The sequence below is a fragment of the Capricornis sumatraensis genome, chromosome 8 (genome assembly GCF_032405125.1).
Source record: "Capricornis sumatraensis isolate serow.1 chromosome 8, serow.2, whole genome shotgun sequence".
Lineage (NCBI taxonomy): Eukaryota > Metazoa > Chordata > Mammalia > Artiodactyla > Bovidae > Capricornis > Capricornis sumatraensis.
The window spans coordinates 30,216,822-30,243,393 of NC_091076.1; the positions used below are offsets into that span (position 1 = coordinate 30,216,822).

The window sequence follows — 26,572 nt, forward strand, 5'->3', positions numbered from 1 at the left end:
GCTAGAATAGCCAAGTGTCAGAATAATGGGGACAAGGGATGCATAGTTGGGGAGAAGAAGGTCTCTCTCAGAACCCTTCTAGTGCTTTTCTTAAAATTCAGCATTGAATCTTGAGGGAGGATTTTCCTCTCCCACCCCATAATACTGTACTGAGCCAGACACTCCCTAAATGTATTCATAACTTAACATGTGCTACAGAATAAGAATAGAAAGAAAGAAAAGAAAGGCTCCTCCATCCATAGGATTTTCCAGGCAAGATAGAAATGGCCAATGGAGTGGGTTGACATTTCCTTCTCCAGAGGAACTTTCTGATCCAGGGATCGAACCCAGGTCTCCTGCATTGCAGGCAGACACTTTACCATCTGAGCCACAGGGAGCCACAGGGAGGCACAGAATAAGAATATTCAAGTTTAAATTCCTAGTGGTTCATCTGTACATGCGTGCTCAGTCACTCCAGTCATGCCCAACTCTTTGTGACCCCATACACTGTACCCGCCAGGCTCCTCTGTCCATGGGATTCTCCAGGCAAGAATACTGGAGCAGGTTGCCTTGCCCTCCTCCAGAGGATCTGCCCAACTCAGGGACTGAACTTCTGTCTCCTGCATTGCAGGCAATTTCTTTACCCACTGAGCTACCTGGGAAGCCCAGTGGTACATCTATTGTCTGTAAAATTAAGTTCTTTAACCTGCAAGTTTGCTTATTTGAAGAATTTGGGGAATAATTCAAATTAAAATAACATGCATGATTACCTAAAATTGTTATCTGGCATATAGTAGATAACAGAAACTAAATTTAATCCACTCAATAGAAAGAAAATAATAGTAATAAATAAATTTTCCAATTGAAAGAATAATGTAGGCAGAAAATTACTGATAGCAAATGCTTCAATGTATTTTAATAAATGTTTAAATAAATGGTTAAACAATTCCTATGTTTGGAAAATATATAAAACATTTCCTAATAACTCTTTAGTTACTAAGAAATAATAAAATATATAAAGAAATAATAATAATGAAGATACCATGTCCCAGTGTAATAGCTGAGGTAGATTCATAGCATTACATGCATTTTTTCCAGAAAAACAGAATACTAGCAGCAAAAATTCAAGAAGTTATTGAAAAAGCAAAACATCAGTGTAAGAAAGAGAGTATTATAAAAGTTGGTGAAGACAACAATAAAATAGAAAAAAATTATTAAGTTATTTGAAAAGACTGATAAATAGGCTTTGAGAAAGACTAAGAATAAAAAGACTCCAATTTTAAAACGTTTAATTAAAAGAGAGCTAATAGTCATAGCAGGAATTTAACAAAATAAGTTATTATGAGCAACAAGTCACTGGTACATTTAAAATGTACATGTAAATTCCTAGATGAATAAATATAAAATGCTAACATTTTTGCAAGAAGAAATGTAATACTTGAATAGCTGAATACATTCAAAATTTTATTATGCTGAAAGACCTTGTTTCTCATGTATTCCAGGGCCGGAAGGTGACTTTTACCAATTTTTAAAGATCAGCTAATTTCAAATATTGACTAATTTGCTTCAGTTGTGTCCAATTCTTTGTGACCCCATGGACTGTAGCCCACCAGGCTTCTCTGTCCCTGTGATTCTCCAGGCAAGAATACTGGAGTGGCTTGCCATTTCCTACTGCAGGGGGTCTTCTTGACCCAGGGATCGAAGTCAAGTCTCATGTCTCCTGCACTGGCAGGCAGGTTCTTTACCACTAGTGCCACCTGAGACCCAATTTCAAATGTAGGCAAATACTTTCTGAAAAATAGAAAAAGTTTGAAAACTTTCATCTAATTTTATGAACATCATCACTTATGATTCCAAAATCAATTAATGGCTATGTATGTAAATTAATAGCTATTTTTCTACTAATGAATGTACATGTAAAAATTCTATAAGAGCAAATTCGAGATTATATTAACAAAATATATCAAGATCAATGAATGCAAACACCTGTGGAAATAAATAATACTTGTCTTTTGGAGGGAATGTGTTTGTGGTTTGAGTTGAATGACTAATAAGTCCTAAGTGAAAGTACAAAAATAGATGACAGAAAGCTTAACAAATATGGGAATAAAATATATTTAATTAGTAGAACTATGTTTTTTTTAAATGTATATCTGATAGAATCTAAAAAAAGATAGATTTCATACCACTGGGACTCCTCACTTCCAAACTTTGGTAAAGACTCAAAATGATTGTGCTTTTTCTCCTTATTGAGGATTAAATAAGTATATATGTTTAATTGCTGCAAATAATTCAGTGATTATTCTTTCTGCTAGAAAGACTCCAGTTGATGTAGTATAATGTTGGATAGCGGACCTTTGGACTCAGAGGGAGAGGGAGAGGGTGGGATGATTTGGGAGAATGGCATTGAAACATGTATACTATCATGTAAGAATCGAATCACCAGTCTATGTCCGATGCAGGATACAGCATGCTTGGGGCTGGTGCATGGGGATGACCCAGAGGGATGTTGTGGGGAGGGAGGTGGGAGGGGGGTTCATGTTTGGGAACGCATGTACACCCGTGGTGGATTCATGTCAATGTATGGCAAAACCAATACAGTATTGTAAAGTAAAATAAAGTAAAAATAAAAATTTAAAAAAATAAAAAAAGAAGGGGACAGTGAGAAATTTAAACTGCTCATTCCCAACTAGAGGGAAAACATTTGGATTTGATTCTGTAAATATTGTCATGCTATTTTAGACTTAGGAGCAAATACTCTTATGTGCTGCCCTTGATTACATATCTAATTATGCTGCCTTTTTCCGTAAAAGAAGACTGTATATTTTACACAGAAGATGTTGCAAATACCCATATTAATAAGTCCGACTCTGTGCAACCATATGGACTACAGCCTGCCAGGCTCCTTTGTCCATGGGATTCTCCAGGCAGGAATACTGGAGTGGGTTGCCATGCCCTCCTCCAGGGGATTTACCTGACCCAGCAATCAGAACCCTAGGGATAAAACTCGCATCTTTTGTGTCTCCTACATTGGCAGGCATGTTCTTTACCACTAGCACCATCTGAGAATCCCCAGTACGTCCATAGTAAAACATTATAAAACTTGAAAGTGATAGCACTTTTAAATCACAAAAATATAAAAGAAGACAAAATTTTGAAAATTAAAATGAAAAAGCATTTTAATGAAAATTAAAAATAAAGCTGTCTTGATCTAATTCCATTTGCAAATACTTTTTATGAACATGTGAGCATCTGTTTTTATCTCTAAGCAGATAATGGAGTAGCAAATCTTACAAACTTGTTTCCTGTATCAAAAACCTAACAAATAGCAAGAAAGAATGATCTATCAGGTGTAGCTGGAGTAATTAAATCCATTAATGCTCTCTGGATGCATTTCACCACTCTTGTTAATTTTTATGGCTTAACTTGCCCTAAGTGAGACATAATTAGTACAAAGGCAAGAATTAACTTCAAGCTCTGACTCTCATTAAGATTAAGGAATTACGGCCATCTATTCTTTACTCAATGTAAATAAGTGTTATTTTCTGTCTCTCAGAACTATTTCACTTCTGATTTTCCAGGAATCTTAAAACCTGCTGGGATTTTAGACCAGTGGTTTCAAAATGCTATGACTTTGGAATATTCTGAATGTATTGTAGGTCCTGAATAATTGAACATTGCATTCCCAAGTCTCTGTCCTTTTTTTAGTCTTGACATTGCAGTATATCTTCATTACACTGTTAATTAAAGTTAAGTGTTAATTATGGAGAACATATAATAAATAGTATCAAAATGTGAGGATTTGGGGAAAATGATGGCATTACTGATAAGATAATATGGGGCCACTGCCCCCATGGACCCTGATGGCTCAGATGGTAAAGAATCTGCCTGCAATGTGGGAGACCTGGGTTTGATCCATGGGTTGGGAAGATCCCCTGGAGAAGGAAACAGCAACCCACTCCAGTATTCTTGCCTGGAAAATCCCACGGATGGAGGAGCCTGGCGGGCTACAGTCCATGAAGTTGCAGAGAGTTGGACATGGCTAAGCGACTAACACTCTCACTTTCATGGCATCACTGAAACACCAGGTTATTCATACAATCAAGACGGCTTTAAGTAGTTCATAACCAAAACTAAAGACAAATCTGTACATATCAACATTTTCTGGTGCCCATTAAGTACTGAGGTAGAGTATTATAAGTCCTGATGGTTTGCATTTCTTTTTGTAGTTTAAGTGTCTGACTCATACTCCAGTAAAATTTGTTTAATTAAAAAAAAAAGATTTGATTGTAGTGGTGGCCACTTCAAAGAAGCAACCACTTCAAAAAGGCCTTTCTCCAATAAACACTTTGCCAACCGCTGACTTGAAGAATCAGCTGTACCTCCTACCTCTGCTCCCCAGTGAGCCATTTTTTTTTTTCCAGAGGTTTTGCTTAATTTAAGTTTGTTAATTAACCTTTGGGGCTTCTTGATTTTTGTTTTGTTTAGTGATTTTCTGTTCTGCACTTTAAATTGCCACTCATATTTTAAAGTCATCAATAAAGAGTGAACATTCTGAAACCCTAGGCCCCCACCTTCCACCCCAATAAAAGCAGAACGCCAGGTTCATGGACTCCTTCTCTCTCTCTTTCCTCACAAACTCCCTCCAACTATACCATGCAATTTCCTGAACTCATAAGTCATAAACCCTAATTTTTTTTTTCAAACTTTCCTGGCGGTTATTGCTAAAGGCATCTTGCAGTGGTAAACAGAACCACAAGAGTTGGTCCAGCCCATAACAGTGGTAACCAGTAAGTTGATACCAGCCCAGAGCAGTAGAAATGGGTATAAAAGCTATTTTCGGGGAAACATATACTACTGCTTTGTACACATATCTAATTTTGAATGTCATCAAGTCCTTCTAGTGATAACTGTTTTATCCATCAAATTGATAATGAGTATAACCCACATTTTCAGGTTGCTGTCAGTATCTTCATGATTCAAACTTAAATTTGAAAATTGTTATTGCTGAAATGATGGACATAGTGGTTCTCAGGCTTCTGCTTCTATTTTATATGTAGTTTGACCATCAAAAATTGTTTGATTTAGGTTTTGTTACCATTTGGTTACAGATTTCAACAATATTGTATATGGGCAGAAACCTGTTGGTTTCTTTAGCACAGTATTTATAAGGTTCCTTGCTTCAGGTGAGGAGCGTCACTGTGTAATTCCTCTCATACTTGGCCATATGTCGGAAATACCTGGAGAGTGTTTTAATAAAAGAGATTCCTAGGCCCAACCCTAGACTCTAGCTCTGTTTAGGAACCATATGTTTAAAAATTAAGCGTTATACAGGTGAAAGAATCATAGTCATAATGTGCATTTCTCAATTAAAATACAGTATCTCATATAAGAAAAAAAGTATTTTTATATAATTAGCAGATATATTTATGAATTGGGCAATAAAAGTTTGGTTAATGAAAATTTTAATCCTTTGTTCTTTTTCCGTATTTGTTGACAGAGATAATCATTTGGTTATACTTCAAAAATTGTGAAAATAAACTTATAAAAGCTATAGAAATGAATGTGAAATGAATCTACATAGTATCCTCTTTATTTTCAGATTAATTTTCTAAAGACTGAAATGGAAAGAAAGAGCAAAATGATTCGCGATCTCCAGAATGAGGTAAGACTTATATTTGAGGGAGTTTTATGGAAGTCAAAGAATATGCACAAACACAAATATTGATTTGCCATAAACTTTAGAGTATTGGTCACATTCGATTTTGGCCTTCAGCTGTGTACTGATGGAGAGAAATGATAAGGTTAAGAATTTCAGAGAGGATAATTCCTAATTTAATTGTGATATGTATGATATGTGATATCACATATGTGATAATGTTATTAGTTCATAATATCCAATTTATTTATCCTTCTAATAATATTTTGTTTTGACAATATCAAAAATTATTTTTATTTCATAAATGTTTTCATATACATAATTCTGTCATAGGAGCTGATGAAGAAAGTTAATTAGAAATGCACTTCATGTTAGGAAAAGCTGATCTAGAATGAAAAAATTATGTGAGATAATTTTAGACTAAAGAGACTTGAACACAAGCAAATAAGTTGTAACTACTCTCCTTACAATCTTTAAAATGTAAGGACTCTATAAAATGCTGTGTGCATTTTTTTCTTTTTTGATTTTTTTGTCTATCTTGTTATACAACTACTTTATTTTCTAAATTTTTTTCGCATTTATATTCCGTCTCTGTATTCCTTTTTTTCTTGACTGCAATTAGTTATGTCGGACTATTAAACCATTAATTAAACTATTAATTAACCATGCATCTTCTTTGATCAACCCCACTATGTTAATTTTAAATCTCAGTCAATTGCTTTAGCCATTACTATTCTTTACTCTCCTTCCTTCCTTACTCCCTCCCTCCCTTCCTTCCTTCAATTTTTTTGTGACATTTCAGCAACAGATGAGCTACATTATTCCTAAATAGATACTACTTTTATGTCCAGGTTGAAAAATAGTCTTTATAAATGTTTGGGTATCAAGATTTAGCATTTGTCCTCTGATTATTACATTAAAATGATTTATCATACATGCAAAAAATGTATCATACATGCAAAATATGAGAAAGGAAAACAAGAAAATTTTAAGTGGCTTTCTTATGATTCTATTATATTTCCATTTCTTTCTAATGATTTTTTCCTCTAACTCTTCTGAAGAAAATCTAACGAGATAAACTTGATAATGTTTTTCCTGAGGCCTAAATCTTCCTAGATTTAATGTTTATAGTGGAAAATGTCAGCAAAGTAGAGTTACTGAAATACTGGGCGTACTAGATAATTTCTTGTTCACTGGGGCTCAGAGAGGGCTAGACTACTCAAGTCTAAAACTTTCCATGGGTCATTTAAGGTAAAAGGAATATTTAAAACAAAAGTAAAACCATTATTAAAATAGGAAAGGGAATACATTTGGGTTTGTACACAGACACCCATACACACACAAACAACAGTATAAACTTGGTTGTATAATAATGAGAGGATTATGGGCTAATTTATATCTCTGTATATGTATTATCAGTTAACTTTTAATCATAGATAATTTTTTTAATTTAGAACTCAACCAATGAGGAAGCTTTTTCATAATAAAAATATAAATTATTAATAACAGGTACAGATGAGGATTAATAAAATATTTTATTTGCTTCCAGAAGATATGTTTTAAGTCTAATATTAATTTTCTAGTGTGTAGATTAGAATAATTCTAAAAGCGGTACGACTCTTCAGAAGTAATGACTGCCAAATGTAAGTCTGATAAGTAAATTTGCTGTTTACTTTCATCCTATTGAAAATCTGCAAGATGATTATTGTTAACCCGAAAAAGTTTTTGACTTCTCTAACAAAACCTAGTGGTGAACTTATAAACTGAATGCTTTTCGTTTAACTCGTTTGTATGAATTCCTTGAAATTTTAGATTTATTGTTTTGACAAATAATCAGTATGTAGAGATTGAACAGAATAAAAGATTTTTGTTCAGAAGTAAGAAAATAAAAAGGTAAATTGGTTAAACAAAATGTGAAGAAGTGAGGGAGATCATAAGCATATAAAGGGATGTGGGGGAGAAGGCTGAAGTCTCGTGAATGATGTCCGGCTCTAGGTGAGTGATCACACCATTGTGATTATATGGGTCATTACGATCTTTTTTTATAGTTCTTTCATGTATTCTTGCCACTTCTTCTTAACATCTGCTTCTGTTAGGTCCATACCATTTCTGTCCTTTATTGTTGCCATCTTTGCATGAAATGTTCCCTTGGTATCTCTAATTCTCTTGGAGAGATCTGTAGTCTTTCCATTCTGTTGTTTTCCTCTATTTCTTTGCACTGATCACTGAGAAAGGCTTTCTTATCTCCCCTTGCTGTTCTTTGGAACTCTTCATTCAAATGGATATATCTTTCCTTTTCTCCTTTGCTTTTCGCTTCTCTTCTTTTCACAGCTATTTGTAAGACCCCCTCAGATAACCATTTTGCCTTTTTGCATTTCTTTTTCTTGGGGATGGTCTTGATCCCTGCCTCCTGTACAATGTCATGAACCTCCATCCATAGTTCTTCAGGCATTCTGTCCATCAGATCTAATCCCTGAATCTATTTGTCACTTCCATTGTATAATTGTAAGGGATTTGATTTAGGTCATACCTGAATGGCCTAGTGGTTTTTTTGTTTGTTTTTTTTTTTCCCTACATTCTTCAATTAAGAGTTTATGATCTGAGCCAAAGTCATCCATTTTTACACTTAATCATTTATTTTGAATTTTGTATTTGGATATTATATAGTTATAACAAATATGAAAAGTTGCACCAAAACTTAGAATTATCTTTGATTTGCACATTTAAAACAACTTGCCTCCCTTGTCACTTCTAATTTTCTTAATTTTATCTGTGGTTTCTTATAGGATAAATAAGTCTCTCTAGTTAGTAAAGAATCTGCCTGCAATGCAGGAGACCCCAGTTCAATTCCTGGGTCAGGAAGATCTGCTGGAAAAGATACAGGCCACCCAGTCCAGTTATTTGGGGCTTCCTTTGTGGTTCAGCTGGTAAAGAATCTGCCTGTAATGCGGGAGACCTTGGTTTGATGCCGGGGTTGGGGAGATCCACTGGAGAAAGGAAAGGCTACCCACTCCAGGATTCTGGTCTGGAGAATTCCATGGACTATATAATCCATGGTGTCGCAAAGAGTAGGACATGACTGAGAACTTCCACATAGTGGTCCTAGACATAGGAAAGGCTCAGGGGAGAAATAGGATAATATATAGTTATTGAAATATGAGGAAAAATTAAGCATTGGGATAAGCATTTCTGATTTGTTTCAAACCCCTTAATGAAATGTGAAAGTTTGATAATATTCAGAATTTTTTAAAGGAACACATAGCTGGAAATATTTGAACTGTGCTGAGTCCTGTTTAACTCTCTGTGGCCCCATGGACAGCAGCCTGCTGGGTTCCTTTCTCCATGGAATTTTCCTGGCAAGAATATTGGAGTATGTTGCCATTTCCTACTCCAGGGGATCTTCCCAACCCAGGAATTGAACCTGTGTCTCCTACATCTCTTGTATTTGTGGGTGAATTTTTTACCACTAGTGCCACCTGGGAAGCCCAGTAATACTAGAATTAGATTCATATTAAAAGATATATTAATACTATATTAAATTATATTCTGTATTAAATTAGTGAGTTCAGTTCAGTTCAGTTGCTCAGTCATGTCTGACTCTTTGCGACCCCATGAACCACAGCACGCCAAGCCTCCCTGTCCATCACCAACTCCCAGAGCCCACCACCGAAACCCATGTCCATTGAATCGGTGATGCCATCCAACCATCTCATCCTCTGTCATCCCCCTCTCCTCCTGCCCTCAATCTTTCCTAGCATCAGGGTCTTTTCAAATGAGTCAGCTCTTCGCATCAGGTGGCCAACGTACTGGAGTTTCAGCTTCAACATCAGTCCTTACAGTTAACACCCAGGACTGATCTCCTTTAGAATGGACTATCGGGATATCCTTGCAGTCCAAGGGACTCTCAAGAGTCTTCTCCAACACCACAGTTTAAAAGCATCAATTCTTCTGTGCTCAGCTTTCTTCACAGTCCAACTCTCACATCCATACATGACTACTGGAAAAACCATAGCCTTGACTAGACGGACCTTTGTTGGCAAAGTAATGTCTCTGCTTTGCAATATGCTGGCTAGGTTGGTCGTAACTTTTCTTCCAAGGAGTAAGCATCTTTTAATTTCCTGGCTGCAATCACCATCTGCAGTGATTCTGGAGCTCAGAAAAATAAAGTCAGCCACTGTTTCCACTGTTTCCCCATCTATTTGCCATAAAGTGATGGGACCAGATGCCATGATCTTAGTTTTCTGAATGTTGAGCTTTAAGCCAACTTTTTCACTCTCCTCTTTCACTTTCATCAAGAGGCTCTTTAGTTCCTCTTCACTTTCTGCCATAAGGGTGGTGTCATCTGCATATCTGAGGTTATTGATATTTCACTTACCCCTCACCCCTATTGTTTTCTGTGATGGTTAGTTTTAGTATAGATTCTTATGATTGATTGTTTCCATGAAAATTATTCAGGATAGTTCAAGGTAAGAATAAAAATAAGAAATCATGTTTTTTAAAAGTAGTAATAATGAAGTCAGGCACCATAAATTTGAACCTTACTCTGTCCAGTGGTAGAAATCAGATGTGTCAAAACTACTCTGTATAGCAGCTTTTCTCTGATTTCTTTTCTTTCTGATCTTTCCATTATTTTGCTCCTTTGTTTTTCCCATGACTCATATAGTTTAACCCAACTTTGAAATATTAACCTGCCCTCTCTCAGTTCAGTTCATTTCAGTCACTCAGTCATGTCCGACTCTTTGCGACCCAATGAATCTCAGCACGCCAGGCCTCCCTGTCCATCACCAACTCCTGGAGTTCACTCAGACTCATGTCCATCGAGTCAGTGATGCCATCCAGCCATCTCATCCTGGGTCGTCCCCTTCTCCTCCTGCCCCCAATCCCTCCCAGCATCAGAGTCTTTTCCAATGAGTCAACTCTTCTCATGAGGTGGCCAAAGTACTGGAGTTTCGGCTTTAGCATCATTCCTTCGAAAGAACACCCAGGACTGCCCTCTCTATCTCCTACTAATAACTGATTTAATCTTCATTAATGGTTTGATCTATTTCTATTGTTATAAAGCCTGAGGGAAAATCTTTGCTAGAGGTCAAATCACTGGCCAATCTGTGGATGTTCAAAGAATTCCAAACAACCATTGACACATATGCAGTTACATGAAAAGTAAAACATGGGTTTTTGGGAGCCATGTGTCAGTCACTGTTCTCAGATGTGAAAAAAAAAGCAACCTCTGATAAGAAAATGACTTATTAAGCCATTTAGAGACCTCAGCAATGTGTTAGGAGAGGTGCACATTCAGTTTGTAGACTAAGCTTTAGGAACAACTCCACAAACTAACCTCAGAGCTGGCTGTTTCAGGGCAGGACTACCTCTGCCAAGATTAAGAAGCTGCCAGCCAACGTTACCTTTCCATCACAGGGGACTCCAGGATCGCGTAACCATAACCCTGTGCATCAGACAATGGATAACATCTAACCCATGTAACTAATTACTGTATCTACATTTTTCAGGGATCATGTCTAATTAGCAAACATAAACTAAGTTTTGTTTTCCCAAGAGCTGCAATGAACTTTAGAAACAGAGAGGATTTGTTTGTCTTATTTCTAACTTGTTTGCTTTAATTTTTCCTTGGGAAAAGGGGATTAACACTACCAAAAACTACTCACATTGTGGAAACAATGTTACAAAATGTGGTTGTGTGTGTATTAATTTTTCTTAAAAAAGAATTAGAGTCTGTGCCAACTAACTTGAATATAAGTTAAGCCATCATTGAAGGGTTTTGAGTAGTTGAGTGATATGCTTCAAGTAATATTTATAGAGTATCCATTTGTGTACATGTGTGTATATTACAATATTTTGTGTGTATATGTAGCCTCTTACCTGTCTTTCATCATCTGATTTTCACTTTGCTTTTGTATGAATTATTTCCTCAACTAGATGCTGACTCCCCAAAGTTATAATCCTATTTTCCCTAAAATGTTATAATTCAGATTTTCTCAGACACACACAACACAGGGCCAGAACTCTGTTTACATGAGAGTAAAAGAAGACCATTCTTTAGCCTGTCCTTAGCACCACTGAATTCAATAAACTGAATAAACATTGGCCACTGTGTCCACATTTGGAGATGAAAGCTAGTTTCCCTAATTTGCTATTCTCTTCAATAGGGATGGTTAGAGACCCTGAAAGATATCAGGGAGTGTCTGACCATCCTGAGATTATTAGATAACAGGGGGAAAAAAAAACATGAAGATACATACTGTATTTTTCAAAGACAGGATATAGACTCTCAGGGAGAGTTCATGACTGAAACAAAAAAATAATAAAGGTCAATAACCTCTGATCTAGAGAAAGCTCTAGTAAAGTTTAAGAAGAAAACCCATTTTCGTTCAATTCTTGTGGCTGCAAGTGTCTGTAAAATAAATTATTCTGTCTTCTTGCCTCAATAAGCACACTCAAGTGAAACTGATGGGATATTTCATAATGTGATAGAGTGCTCCAGGGTCCCCATTCTGAGATGGATTCTCATGCTTGCCTACAGATGAATCATTGTGAGTCAAATATGTACTGAGTCCAGGACATGCCTGAGATGTTTTCAAATAATTTCATTACAACTTTCTCCCTTTATTAAAGTGATTATTTCTGGGAAATGTTGGCCAACTAGTTATCTTGGTTAATTGCGTATCTCGTGTCTAAAGTTTATTGTAACCCATGTGTACTAAATCCTAGGGCTACTGAAATAAAGTAACATAAGCTGGGTGGCTTAGAATAATAAGAGTGTACTCTCTCACAGTTCAAAGGATAGAAGTCTAAAATGAAAAAAATGCAACAAGGCCGTGCTCCCTCTGAACGTTCTGGAGAGTAATCATGCTTCACTGCTTCCTACTTCCTGGTGCCTCCTGGCAATCCTTGACATTCTTCAGCTTGTCAAGAATCTCTCCATTTTCCTGTGGCCTTGTCTGTGAATCTCTTTTTTTTTTCCTCCTCTTCTTTATGGACACCTGTTATTGGATTTGGGACCCACCATAATCCAGTATAATCTGATTTTATCTTAATTACACGTACAGAAACACTTTTTATAAATAGGAGCACAACTTGAGGTTCCAGATAGACATGAATTTTAGGATGATACAATTCAAACAACTCTACCTACCTACCATCTATGCCATTTTATATATTTTAGGTAAACAGCTTAGGCATTTTTTTTTGAACAGGAAAGAAGGGAAAATTTTACTAGGTATAAGTATTACTCAATGTTTTAATAGTGAAAGAGAAACAGTTTTATTAGATGCAAATCTGTCTCTGGAAGTACTTTTAATACTGCTTATTTAGATGCATATGTAAGGTTTGTTGGGCTTCCTAGGTGGCGCTAGTGGTAAAGAACCCACCTGCCAGTGCAAGAGACATAAGAAATACCGACTTGATCCCTGGATCAGGAAGATCCCCTGGAGGAGGGCATGGCAATCCACTCTAGTATTCTTACCTGGCGAATCCCATGGACAGAGGAGCCATGGATTTTATTTATCTACAATAAAAACAGATTGAAATTAGCATTAGCATTTTACAATAAAATATTTAAAGGTGCAGATGAAGGCAATAACATTCTTCAGTGTGGTGGCCACTGAAAATGTCATTGAAGGGTGAGTTTCAAAAGAAAAGTGCTTAGAACTTATGGCTATTTATTCATAATCAAGAAAGCAAGCTTAAAAAAGGTGAATACTTCAGAAGTTTACTTGTAGATGAAAAGATTTTTAGATGTTTGTTGCTGTGAAGGAAGCAGTTAATTTTTGTGATTGCCAGTTCAGCTCAGTTCAGTCGTTCAGTCGTGTCCGACTCTTTGCGACCCCATGAATCGCAGCATTCCAGGCCTCGAATCCAATTTCAGTCCAGTTACCTTACAAAGAATGTTTTTTTTTTTTTTTTTTTGGTTCTAAAATCAATGCTGTAAGTATATGTTATAAAAAATGGGTTGGAAGCAGCCAAACTAATTGACACAGCCAAGAGTAAAAAAAAAGAAAAATAAATCTGAAAAGTTCCACTATCAGATAAAATTACAACAAACTTTCTGGTTTACAAGGACACAGAATTTTTACTCAGCATTTTTGAAATAAACCAGGACTGCTTATGAGAAATTACAGTCTACCTAAAATCTCATTTTATTTACTGTTGCAATCAGTTAATTCCACCAAGTTCTAACTTCCTTCTTAAGAATGTTGCCTAGATGCTAACATTGTCCCCAGTTTTAGGAATAATTTTCCTTTGAAATTATGTCTTGTGCCCCTGACTGCATCTGGGTCACTGTTTCTGTTCTGTGATAAAGAATATCTATTATTCTCTCATGCTTCAGGTAAGGGGAATGTTTTGTTTATTAATTTGCATCTTCTGTAAAACATTATTTTATAAGTTTTAAACACCTCAGAATATTATTGATTTAGTAAATGAAAAAGCAAAGTATGAAAGACATTTAGCATATGCTTAGACATTTAGCTTGTAACAAAAGGAAATTATTATCATCATCATAGTTATTATTCTCATTGGGTTCTGAGATAAAATGGGTTCATCAGTAAACAATACTATGGAGAAATATTTGCTTAGGGAATGGTCTTAAACACACAAATACACTAAAATTCCATACTTCATTTAAATAAAAATACCAAGGTAAGACAGGACTCTGTCTCTATAACTTATAGACAGTCTCATTCCATCTCTCATTGCATCTCTCTCCACATGGCAAACAAGAAGTCCAAGAACCTTTTGACTAATATCCTAACAGCTTAGCAAAAATAGCCAAGCGAGACTGCCTTTTTAGATTGCATGAGCAGAAAAAAATCCCAGGAGAGTCTAAATTATCCATATGCCTATATCAGTCACCATGGCCAGGGGAATGAGCACTTTGGCCAAGTCTGAGTCACATTTCTATCCTTTCTTGATGGGATCAACTTGACTCAAAATTTAGATGATTTCCCACAGGAAAGAAAGATTGCTTGCAAAAGAGTAACAAGCTATTGGACTGATAGAGTAAAATGTGTAAAGAAAACCATCAAACACTTCTATTAGTCCCTGTTAGCCTCACTCATTTTCTAACTAACCCTCAGATCAGAGCATGTAAGTGATACTTTAATCATTTCAAGTCCCAAGTCATGAATGATGTATTTGCATCACCATATCTTTGTTAAGAATGCTCCCTTGTATATAATTACACCTTCATAACAAACATATTAAGGATCTTAGCTTCTGTCATTTTATGTTTACTTGCCACATTCAAATTATCAATAAAAATGACACTAGGGAAGCTTTAGTCACATGATATTAAGTAAATGATCTTCTCTATATCTGCAAGAAAATGGAAGAACTGCTTTGTTTTCAGTCTTTGGAGGTTCATCATTCTTTCGTATTTGCTTCTCAGTCCCTTCTTTACTCCATTGGACTTCCCTGGTAGCTCAGCTGGCAAAGAATCTGCCTGCAATGCAGAAGACTCAGGTCTGTCCCTGGGTTGGAAAGATCCCTTGGAGAAGGAAATGGCTACCCACTTCAGTATTCTTGTCTGGAGAATTCCATGGAGAGAAGAGCCTGACCAGCTATACAGTCTGTGGGGTTGCAAAGAGTCAGACATGACTGAGCAACTTTTTTTTTTTTCACCCTGTTATCCCTCCTTTTTGCATCAAGGGTCCAAACCAACATCAGCACTGGAAACTACTGCCTAACCGTCATAATGTTCTATCTTGAAAAGAGCTCCATCCCCTTAACCTTAGGTAGTCTTTACTCAAGGACACAGACTGCATATGAATGGGGGAGAGTGTCGTAAAGATGCTGCAACTAGTTGTTGTTCACTCTCTCAGCCGTGTCCAACTCTTTGTGACCTCATGCACTCTAGCACACCAGGCTTCCCTGTCCTTCACCATCTCCCGGTGTTTGCTGAAACTCATGTCCATTTGAGTCGGTGATATCATCCAACCGTCTCATCCTCTGCTGCCCTTTTCTCCTCCTGCCCTCTGTCTTTCCCAGCATCAGGGTCTTTTCCAGTGAGTCAGCTCTTCACAGGTGGCCAAAGGCTGAAGCCTCAGCTTCAGCATCAGTCCTTCCAATGAATGTTCAGGATTGATTTCCTTTAGGATGGACTGGTTGGATCTCCCTTCAGTCCAAGGGTCTCTCAAGAGTCTTCTCCAAAACCATAGTTCGAAAGCATTAATTCTTCAGCACTCAACCGTCTTTATGGTCCAACTCTCACATACATGCATGACTACTGGAAAAACCATAGCTTTGACTAGATGGACCTTTGTCAGCAAAGTGATGTCTCTGTTTTTTAATATTCTATCTAGGTTGATCATAGCTTTTCTTCCAAGGAGCAAGTGTCTTTTAATTTCTTTTTTTTTTTTAATTTTATTTTTTTAATTTTTTTTAAATTTTAAAATCTTTAATTCTTACATGTGTTCCCAAACATGAACCCCCCTCCCACCTCCCTCCCCATAACATCTCTCTGGGTCATCCCCATGCACCAGCCCCAAGCATGCTGTATCCTGCGTCAGACATAGACTGGCGATTCAATTCTTACATGATAGTATACATGATAGAATGCCATTCTCCCAAATCATCCCACCCTCTCCCTCTCCCTCTGAGTCCAAAAGTCCGTTATACACAGCTGTGTCTTTTTTCCTGTCTTGCATACAGGGTCGTCATTGTCATCTTTCTAAATTCCATATATATGTGTTAGTATACTGTATTGGTGTTTTCCTTTCTGGCTTACTTCACTCTGTATAATCGGCTCCAGTTTCATCCATCTCATCAGAACTGATTCAAATGAATTCTTTTTAATGGCTGAGTAATACTCCATTGTGTATATGTACCACTGCTTTCTTATCCATTCATCTGCTGATGGACATCTAGGTTGTTTCCATGTCCTGGCTATTATAAACAGTGCTGCGATGAACATTGGGGTACATGTGTCTCTTTCAATTCTGGTTTCCTCGGTGTGTATGCCCAGCAGTGGGATTGCTGGGTCATAAGGTAGTTCTATTTGCAATTTTTTAAGGAATCTCCACACTGTTCTCCATAGTGGCTGAACTAGTTTGCATTCCCACCAACAGTGTAGGAGGGTTCCCTTTTCTCCACACCCTCTCCAGCATTTATTGCTTGCAGATTTTTGGATCGCAGCCATTCTGACTGATGTGAAGTGGTACCTCATTGTGGTTTTGATTTGCATTTCTCTGATAATGAGTGATGTTGAGCATCTTTTCATGTGTTTGTTAGCCATCCGTATGTCTTCTTTGGAGAAATGTCTATTTAGTTCTTTGGCCCATTTTTTGATTGGGTCATTTATTTTTCTGGAATTGAGCTGCATAAGTTGCTTGTATATTTTTGAGATTAGTTGTTTGTCAGTTGCTTCATTTGCTATTATTTTCTCCCATTCAGAAGGCTGTCTTTTCACCTTGCGTATATTTTCCTTTGTTGTGCAGAAGCTTTTAATTTTAATTAGATCCCATTTGTTTATTTTTGCTTTTATTTCCAGAATTCTGGGAGGTGGATCATAGAGGATCCTGCTGTGATTTATGTCTGAGAGTGTTTTGCCTATGTTCTCCTCTAGGAGTTTTATAGTTTCTGGTCTTACATTTAGATCTTTAATCCATTTTGAGTTTATTTTTGTGTGTGGTGTTAGAAAGTGATCTAGTTTCATTCTTTTACAAGTGGTTGACCAGTTTTATATAGATCAATGGAACAAAATAGAAAGCCCAGAGATAAATCCACACACATATGGACACCTTATCTTTGACAAAGGAGGCAAGAATATACAATGGAGTAAAGACAATCTCTTTAACAAGTGTCTTTTAATTTCATGGCTGAAGTCACCATCTGCAGTGATTTTGGAGCTCAAGAAAATAAAGTCTGTCACTGTTTCTATTTTTTCCCCATTTATTTGCCATGAAGTGATGGGACTGGATGCCATGATCTTAGTTTTTTGAATTCTGAGTTTTAAGCCAGCTTTTTCACTCCCCTCTTTCACTCTCATCAAGAGGCTCTTTAGTTCCTTTTCACTGTTTGCCTTTAGAGTGATATCATCTGCATATCAGAGGTTGTTGATTTTTCTCCTGGCAGTCTGGATCCTGTATGAGAAAAATTTATGGAGAGAATCCATTTAAGCATGTATAAGAGGATGGAATAAGTACTGCTTTCATGATAGGCAAGGAGAAGAAACAAGTCCAAACAAGTACTTGTTGACTGTTTATTGCTAATTTTACATATTTTAACAGTAAAGAATCTCTCACCAAAGAAGGAATAAAAACTGCCACTGTCATTGAGCCACTACGGCTGACAGGTTACACGTGTATGTGCACATCTTGGTGGGAAGTTCTTTTGCCCAATCCAGCCATGAAGCAGAACATATTCTGAAATGGAAGAAAGAGAAAGGGAAAATGAAATCTTAGAGACTTTTCAAGCTGCTTAGTTTCACAGAGCTAGAAACGTGGGGGAGGAACTAAGCACTCGATTTTTCTTCTCCATTTAAGGTGCTTTTTTCACTCTCCTTGGAGTTCTCCCAGTCCCATGACTATTTACTTTGAAATAAGTGTGAAAATAAACCACCTAAATAACTGTCTCTTTTCATCTTTCTTAATATCACATGCAGGTAAGTTCCCTAGTCTTGCTACAGCCATGAGAAAATAAACCTCTCTTTCATTCTTCATAGAGCTGTTTCTGTTACATTGGATGTTACACCTCTTATGTTTCCATGGATTTTTTTCTTTCTAGATAAAATCATACCTCTGTTGACATGATGAAAAACTACTCCTCTGGGCTTTTAATAAAATTATACTTACCCTTTTTATTCTAAATGAGATGAACAGAATTATAATTCACAATTCAAAGTTATCTGATGTTACTAGATATAATTTTTAAATAAACTAATTTAAAGATAAAACCATCAAAAATCTCGAGTATCAGTTGAAATCATATTTCCAAATAAGATTATAATATTTTCCAAGTTTGAGGAGCAAGTTTTCATATAAAAATTACTGTGCTGGTAAGCATTTTGAATTATTTGGACATTAAAATATAGCCTTCTCCTGTGCTGCAATTGGGCTATTAAATGATAGTTTGCTTAGGATAAATTTTAGTTTTTTAACCTGTATATCTCAAACTACTTTTTATAGACAATTTCAAAAGTTCATGCATCTCACACTTTTCTAGATTTAAGTAGAAAAATTGTATTTTATTCTTTATGTGTGTATCCTACTGACATACTGTCTTCCGGTCACTACCTCTCCTGGTCACCAGCAGAATTTAAAAGAAAGCAAGTGTGGTAGAAGCAACCGTATGTCCACCAACGTCCATTCTCCCAGTCTTTTATTTGGTAATAGAACAAATGGTTTTTAGCTGGAAACATACCCACTGTTCAGAGTATCACACTTTCTAGCCCCTAGCATGATTCGCAATTAGTCAGGGCTACATGGCTGTATCATAGACAATGGATCTGATCGAAACTCTACATCCATGGCTATATGAAAAGCAGAAGACCGTAGCTGTTCTTTTAAATAGCTAATCCTTTCTCACCAAGTAACTGGAGTTGTCTTTACTCATTCAACTAAGTGATGAGTTCTTGATCAGTCCAGAAACTCTTCTCAGGTCAAACATTGTTTACTTTTAGGATCTGTTGTATATCTTATTTGAGAGACCTCGCCAGCTCGTCTCTGTCTTGCCTTCTGCTGGTGCTCGGATAAGGCACAGCCTTATCTCCATACCTGGATCTTTATCCTGCGGCATCTGTGGACCTCTCTGCTTCAGCCCTGCTCTCCTTGCAGAGCTAGGCCAGTGTCTGCTCTATATATGCTCTGGTTCTGCTCTACACTTCTCATGTCTTAGAAGTTATCACACTGCATTGAACTCGTCTGTGGTAGAGAGGGGCAAGTTTCTATGTGTTCCCTATGTATCCCCAGTTTCTAATTTACTTCACAATACATGGCAACTTTTTTAAAAAGATAACTAAAGAATACCTTGCCTATGTCCTCTAGGGATACCTCTTTTTTAGGGCAATTTATTTTTTTCTTTTCAAGATCAACATTCTGTAAGATGGAGAGTAAAACCTAATTTGGTAGGAAAAAGGCTTCCTAAATTACTTACGATCTTTAGAAATCGAAATTTATAAGGATAAATATATAAAATATAAATTTTATAAGCAGTATCATTTGTGCAGTTCCTAGGCCTATCTGGTATTTTAACATTAAAAACATCCCTAGACACGAAGCTTGAGACTAAAGGTGAATCACTTCACACTTAATATCTTAAGAATCAATAGACCAGAGCATAGCACATCCTTTGTGTTAGCTGATACAGAACTTTTGTTTTCCAGTTATGTCAGAGGCAGGCTTTCCTGGTGGGTTTCCTTAACTGGGTATTCATCTATCTTAAATTAATTCCACTTTTTTTCTTTTTATTTCACTCATCAGTTTAAAACATTTATCACTTTACATGATTAAAATTAAAAATGTCTTCCAAACCCTCTTACTTTTTAATTAAGAATCTCTGAAAATTCCTTTGAAAAAATGGTGACAATAATAAATTCTAAGGGTACACTGTTATCAGTGTATATACTTAGTAGTGTTTGCTCAGTTAGATTTTTATATAAACATCTTCCAGCTTTGGAAGTTGTTCATTGATTATGTCACAGAAAGGTAAACATATCATCCGTTTCCTTTCAAAAGCAAGCTGAATTCATTGTTGAGCAATAATGAATCAGGATCTCTAATTTGTTTTTATCACAAATTGCAGTCTCTTTCTGTAAAAGCCATGCAAACACTGTGGCTTAATGAAATTCATATTCCTTTCAAGAGTGTCTGAGTCCTCCACCTAAAAAGGACCATAGTGATTTGATAATTAAGTGAAGTAATAGTCCTTTTTGCACTGTTTGCTCCTGACCATGGAGAGGTAGAATCTTCACAAAAATTTACTTTTGTGTCACATTTATTTTTTAACATAATTTTGATGCATGAAACTGTGTGTCCAGATATTAGAACTCATTTGGGATCAGCTTTTTATGAAACAGTAAACTTGATCCTAATAGGAATTCCACAGCTTTGCCAAAGTGTAGTGAAAGTAAGAGTAGGGCCTTTTCCAAATGTCTATAGGTTTCATGCCTCAAACCCATGTCTTTCCTGCAGTCAGGCACAATTCAGGTAAATAGAATTCCTTTTTGAAGGACACCTCTGTGAAGTCTTTGCAGACACTTCTGATGTAAATTGATTGACTTACTTATCTGTGCCATCACAGGCTGTAACTACCTCTCTGTTTGAATTCCATCACATTGCTGGTTAGTTTCTGTTAACCTGACTGTCTTTAACAGTCTTTAACCTGACTGTTAACCTATCTGCTGCATTCTGAGGAACTGCTGAACTGCTACACTCTAAATTCTTCAGGGCAGAAAAGAAGGGAGCAGGGTGCAGAGAAGGAGTTAACAATCTAAGGCTTGAATAAATGAATGAGTAGGTGGATTTATGATTAATGATGTTTTTAAAAGGTGCATCAGTTTTGATTGTAAGTGCAATATGTGAATTGCTAAAGTGTGGACCTTGTTTGTAAATGTTGAAATGAGTAATTTAAAGTGGCTTGTGACCTGTGAAGACATCCTTGTTTACTTGGGAGAATTAATGATATATCGGCAGAAGAGTCTGACATTTTATTAGGACATTTAATGAACTTGACTAGATGATCCTTGTGGTCAGTTCAATCCTAACATGTTATTATAATATGATTAGGATGAAGATGAAAAATTATATAAGAAAAAGAAATCCTTATATATAATAAAAGTATGGCTAGGATTCTACCTGAGTATATTATATGCACAAAAAGTGAGGTTTCAGACAGCATCTAGCCTGCCCTTCTCCTTCCCTTTTTTTTTTTTTTTTTCAATTTTATTTTATTTTATTGTGCTGGGTCTTTGTTCCTACGCAGGCTTTCTCTCTAGTTGAGGCAAGTTCTTGCCTAGAGAATTCCATGGACAGAGGAGCCTGGCAGGCTACAGTCTTTGGGGTCACAGGAGTTGGACGCGACTAAGCAAGCGTGCACGAACACACACACACACACACACACACACACAGGGGCTGCTCTCTAGTTGCCTTGTGTGGGTTTCTCACTGTGCTCCTCTCTTCTCTTGTGGCAGAGCACAGGCTCTAGGTACGCAGTCTTCAGTAATTGCTGCTCACAGCCTCAGCAGATGTGGTACATGGACTTAGTTGATCCAGGGCCTGTGGGATCTTGCCAGATCAGGGACCGAACCCGAGTCTCCTGCACTGAGAGGGAGACTCTTAACCACTGAGCCACCAGGGAAGCCTGCATTCTCCTTTCACAGATGAAAAGTTGGAGCCTTAAAAATCTATGCTGATGCTTTGTGTGGTTGCATTGTTTCAAGTTGACAGTTCAGTTCAATTTAGTCGCTCAGTCATGTCCGACTCTTTGCAACCCCATGAATCGCAGCACGCCAGGCCTCCCTGTCCATCACCAACTCCCGGAGTTCACTCAGACTCACTTCCATTGAGTCAGTGATGCCATCCAGCCATCTCATCCTGGGTCGTCCCCTTCTCCTCCTGCCCCCAATCTCTCCCAGCATCAGAGTCTTTTCCAGTGAGTCAACTCTTCGCATGAGGTGGCCAAAGTCCTTGAGCTTCAGCTTTAGCATCATTCCTTCCAAAGAAATCCCAGGGCTGATCTCCTTCAGAATGGACTGGTTGGATCTCCTTGCAGTCCAAGGGACTCTCAAGAGTCTTCTCCAACACCACAGTTCAAAAGCATCAATTCTTCGGTGCTCAGCTTTCTTCACAGTCGAACTCTCACATCCATACATGACCACTGGAAAAACCATGGCCTTGACTAGACGGACTTTAGTCGGCAAAGTAATGTTTCTGCTTTTCAATATGCTATCTAGGTTGGTCATAACTTTTCTTCCAAGGAGTAAGCATCTTTTAATTTCATGGCTGCAGTCACCATCTGCAGTGATTTTGGAGCCCAAAAAATAAAGTCTGACATTGTTTCCACTGTTTCCCCATCTATTTCCCATGAAGTGATGGGACTGGATGCCATGATCTTCGTTTTCTGAATGTTGAGCTTTAAGCCAACTTTTTCACTCTCCTCTTTCACTTTCATCAAGAGGCTTTTTAGTTCCTCTTCACTTTCTGCCATAAGGGTGGTGTCATCTGCATATCTGAGGTTATTGATATTTCTCCTGGCAATCTTTATTCCAGCTTGTGTTTCTTCCAGTCCAGTGTTTCTCATGATGTACTCTGCATGGAAGTTAAATAAGCTGGGTGACAATATACAGCCTTGACATACTCCTTTTCCTATTTGGAACCAGTCTGTTGTTCCATGTCCAGTTCTAACTGTTGCTTCCTGACCTGCATACAGATTTCTCAAGTTGACAGTAGTTATTTATAACTCACAGAAACCATAGTATAACATCCTGTTAACATTCTCCAATGTTTGTGTTGAGTTTGTGTTTATAAGCTTTAAGTTTTAGCTCTTCAGGTAGACTCAAGGGTCACGGCATTGAGCACAACATTGTATTAACTTTTGTTTGCCTGGTGGGAACACGTGTCCCCCATGATGGGGGACATTAGTATATAGTGTCCCCCATTATGTACTAATTCACTTAGTACATAATTACAGTTTTATGTAAGCTCTCAAAAATCCCTCAGAGTTGCAAAGATATTATAATGTGTGTCTAAAAATGAGAAACCTAAAAATGAGAAGCATATTTTTCATGATTTATATTTTATGATTTCATTAAAAAAGATATATATGTAACATATTACATATATGTAATAAGACCTTTTAAAGGGTAAATGTTATTTCCCAATTACAATTGTATGTATGTATGCATGTTTAATATAGGAGCAGATAACTGAGAAGAAAATAATAAAATTGTGTTCTATTATTTCACCATGGGAAAATCTAGAATATATAAGCATATCTAACAAATACAGTCCCAACGTCTCTGAAGATGGACTGTATTATGTTTTACTTACGAATTAGTATAAACACAAAGTTTCTCATGATACCAAAATGTTTTGGTGAACGTTATATTAATGGTCTCATTTATAACACCTGCCTCTTGCCGAAAGAAATTTATCTATCAATCAGCTAGCTAGCTAGCTATTACCTATGTAACTACTGATTTAATACATCTCTTTCCTGGAGTGAGTTTAATATTACCTACATTTTCTTTTAGATTTTTTGTGATAAATCAAATAGTCGGCAAAAATACTGCTGTATGAACAAATATAATGATGCCACTTGTACATTTTTTAGTAGGATTTGTACACTTGGGAAATAATGACTGCCACTAAAGCATAAAAGGATTGACAGTTTTTCTTACCTAATTTGGGTCTAGTCAATCAGCACAATTGAGGAATAAGTGGGTTAACTGGATATTCCTGTTAATTCAAGTGACACAAGCTCTGACCTGTGCTCCTTGATCCCCTAAATGATTAACAAAAGAACTTATTATTTCAACAGCTATAATTGGACATCCTTCTGAAACTCTGGCCAATTAAGTGCCTATAAAATTATTTTTTACTATTTCATATCTCCCAAAAGCTCAGGCTCAATATTTAAGTATTGGTTGCATTTTTTTTTCCAGGACTTAAGATTTGAAGCTAAAAGAAATTGAGATGAATGTGTGTTGGTTGCAAATTCAGCAATTTGGGGAGATTCATTCTTATTTCCTCCAACTGTAAAATAGAAACAGTTATTATACCTACCTCACAGATACAGAGTGAAAACTTAAATGTATGGAAAGTGCTGAGAACCATCACTGTCTCATAGTCAGCATCCCATTAATGTTTTCTCTAATCACCATAATTATTATGATCATTGTGAATTAATGCTAAAATAGAGACAATTGCGTACTGTTGCAAAGGGACTTTTCATTTATATTTATTAAAGTATCAGCATGAGTAGTTGATGGGACTGTGGGGTAAAGTGCTCACTATTTCTAACTTATTTGTTTTTAATCACAGTTTTCATGATTCTGCTTTTAATACCCTCCTCTATTTATTTCCTCTGCAAGGTCCTTCCTTCACATTTATTTTCTTTGTAGTATGTTAAATACAGATGAAAAAGTCAGGTTCATATTTAATAATTGTCCTTACAGCTAATGAAACTGGCTTTTCGATGCAGCATACTTAATTATGGTATACCTGGGGCATCAGCATAATCACTGGTATCAAAAGCCTGTTACTGCTGATTCCTGCCTCTGTGCAAGGCCTGATCTCTGCACGAGCTGGTGGCTGAGATACCACCTGAGTGGAATAGCCTGGATTTATTCACTAATTATCCTAACTGGACATTATTTCCACCAATTACAAAGAAACCTCAAAAACAAGATAAGATAATTAGAACTGGGCAGTGAGTTCTGAAGGAAAGTTTGGTTTTGTATTCACAAGCTCTTGAAGCACCACAACTTACAAAAAGTATGAGTAAAAATAAGAGATGAGAAACAGAAATTGAATTTATATATGGAATATCTCTAGCTACATCTCCAATTATATTTTATCTCCATCTCTGTTCTTTATCTTCAGTAATTTGTCTATCCCTTTAATTATAATGTGTCATACATATGTATTTAATCAATAAATATTGTGTACCATATATATATGCATAATATGTTGTGAAACTGAAATCCTAAGCTTTATCTCTTTGACTGTTCTAAATATCATTCTTTAATAAATTATATTATCAAATATAAAAGTGTATTGTAGAGATGGTAATTTTTAATGAGAATTACCATTTATATGTTCTCTTCATGACTTACTGAGGAAATTGTTTAAAGAACACATTGTCTGTTCCAGTCTTTGATACTCCTTCTATAAACTTCCCATGTTCATATTTTCTGCTCAGCCTACTCCTTTGAACTGCAGATGTGTATGTACAAATGCTTATTTAACATATGTATTTGTATGTTTAAATGGCAGGTCACACACAGGAGTTCCAAAACAATGTCTTACTATTTTCCTCACCTGTGGAATTTATTAAAATAAAATAATGTGTAATAATCTTTGATGCTACTCTTTTTCTCACATATGAAATTCTTATTACTATTTTTTTTTTTGAACTGAAAAAAGAATAACTTTATTGCTTTGCCAGACAAAGAGGGCTGCAGCCAGCTAATGCACTCAAAACTGTGTGTCCCAAACTGGAGGTGGTAGTGAGGAGTTTTATAGTAATGATTCAAAGAAGCCATGATCAGCTTGTGGGCATTCTTCTGATTGGTTGGTAATGAGGTGAATGGGCGTCAGCATCATCAATGTTCTGGTTCCAACCAGTCTGAGGTCTATGTGCTTGTGAGCAGCATACCAATACTTTCTCTCAGCTGGTGGGGTGTTTCAGTATCCACAGTCCTTCAGTTCAGTTCAGTTCAGTCGCTCAGTTGTGTCCGACTCTTTGTGACCCCATGAATCGCAGCATGCCAGGCCTCCCTGTCCATCACCAACTCCCGGAGTTCACTCAGACTCGCATCCATCGAGTCAGTGATGCCATCCAGCCATCTCATCCTCTGTCGTCCCCCTCTTCTCCTGCCCCCAATTCCTCCCAGCATCAAAGTCTTTTTTTTTTTTTAATTTTAAAATCTTTAATTCTTACATGTGTTCCCAAACATGAACCCCCCTCCCACCTCCCTCCCCATAACATCTCTCTGGGTCATCCCCATGCACCAGCCCCAAGCATGCTGTATCCTGCGTCAGACATAGACTGGTGATTCAATTCTTACATGATAGTATACATGATAGAATGCCATTCTCCCAAATCATCCCACCCTCGCCCTCTCCCTCTGAGTCCAAAAGTCCGTTATACACAGCTGTGTCTTTTTTCCTGTCTTGCATACAGGGTCGTCATTGCTATCTTTCTAAATTCCATATATATGCATTAGTATACTGTATTGGTGTTTTTCTTTGTGGCTTACTT

The 26,572-nt window shown here is 36.8% G+C and overlaps 1 protein-coding gene across 1 annotated transcript in view; it reads left to right on the forward strand.

Annotated features, from left to right (window-relative positions):
- LUZP2 (leucine zipper protein 2) overlaps positions 1–26,572 on the forward strand; it is a 299,588-nt gene that overhangs the window by 16,249 nt on the left and 256,767 nt on the right. Inside the window, exon 4 of the mRNA XM_068978588.1 lies at positions 5,582–5,644. Within this exon, the coding sequence (XP_068834689.1) occupies positions 5,582–5,644 (63 nt within the window). The remainder of the gene's footprint in view (positions 1–5,581; positions 5,645–26,572) is intronic.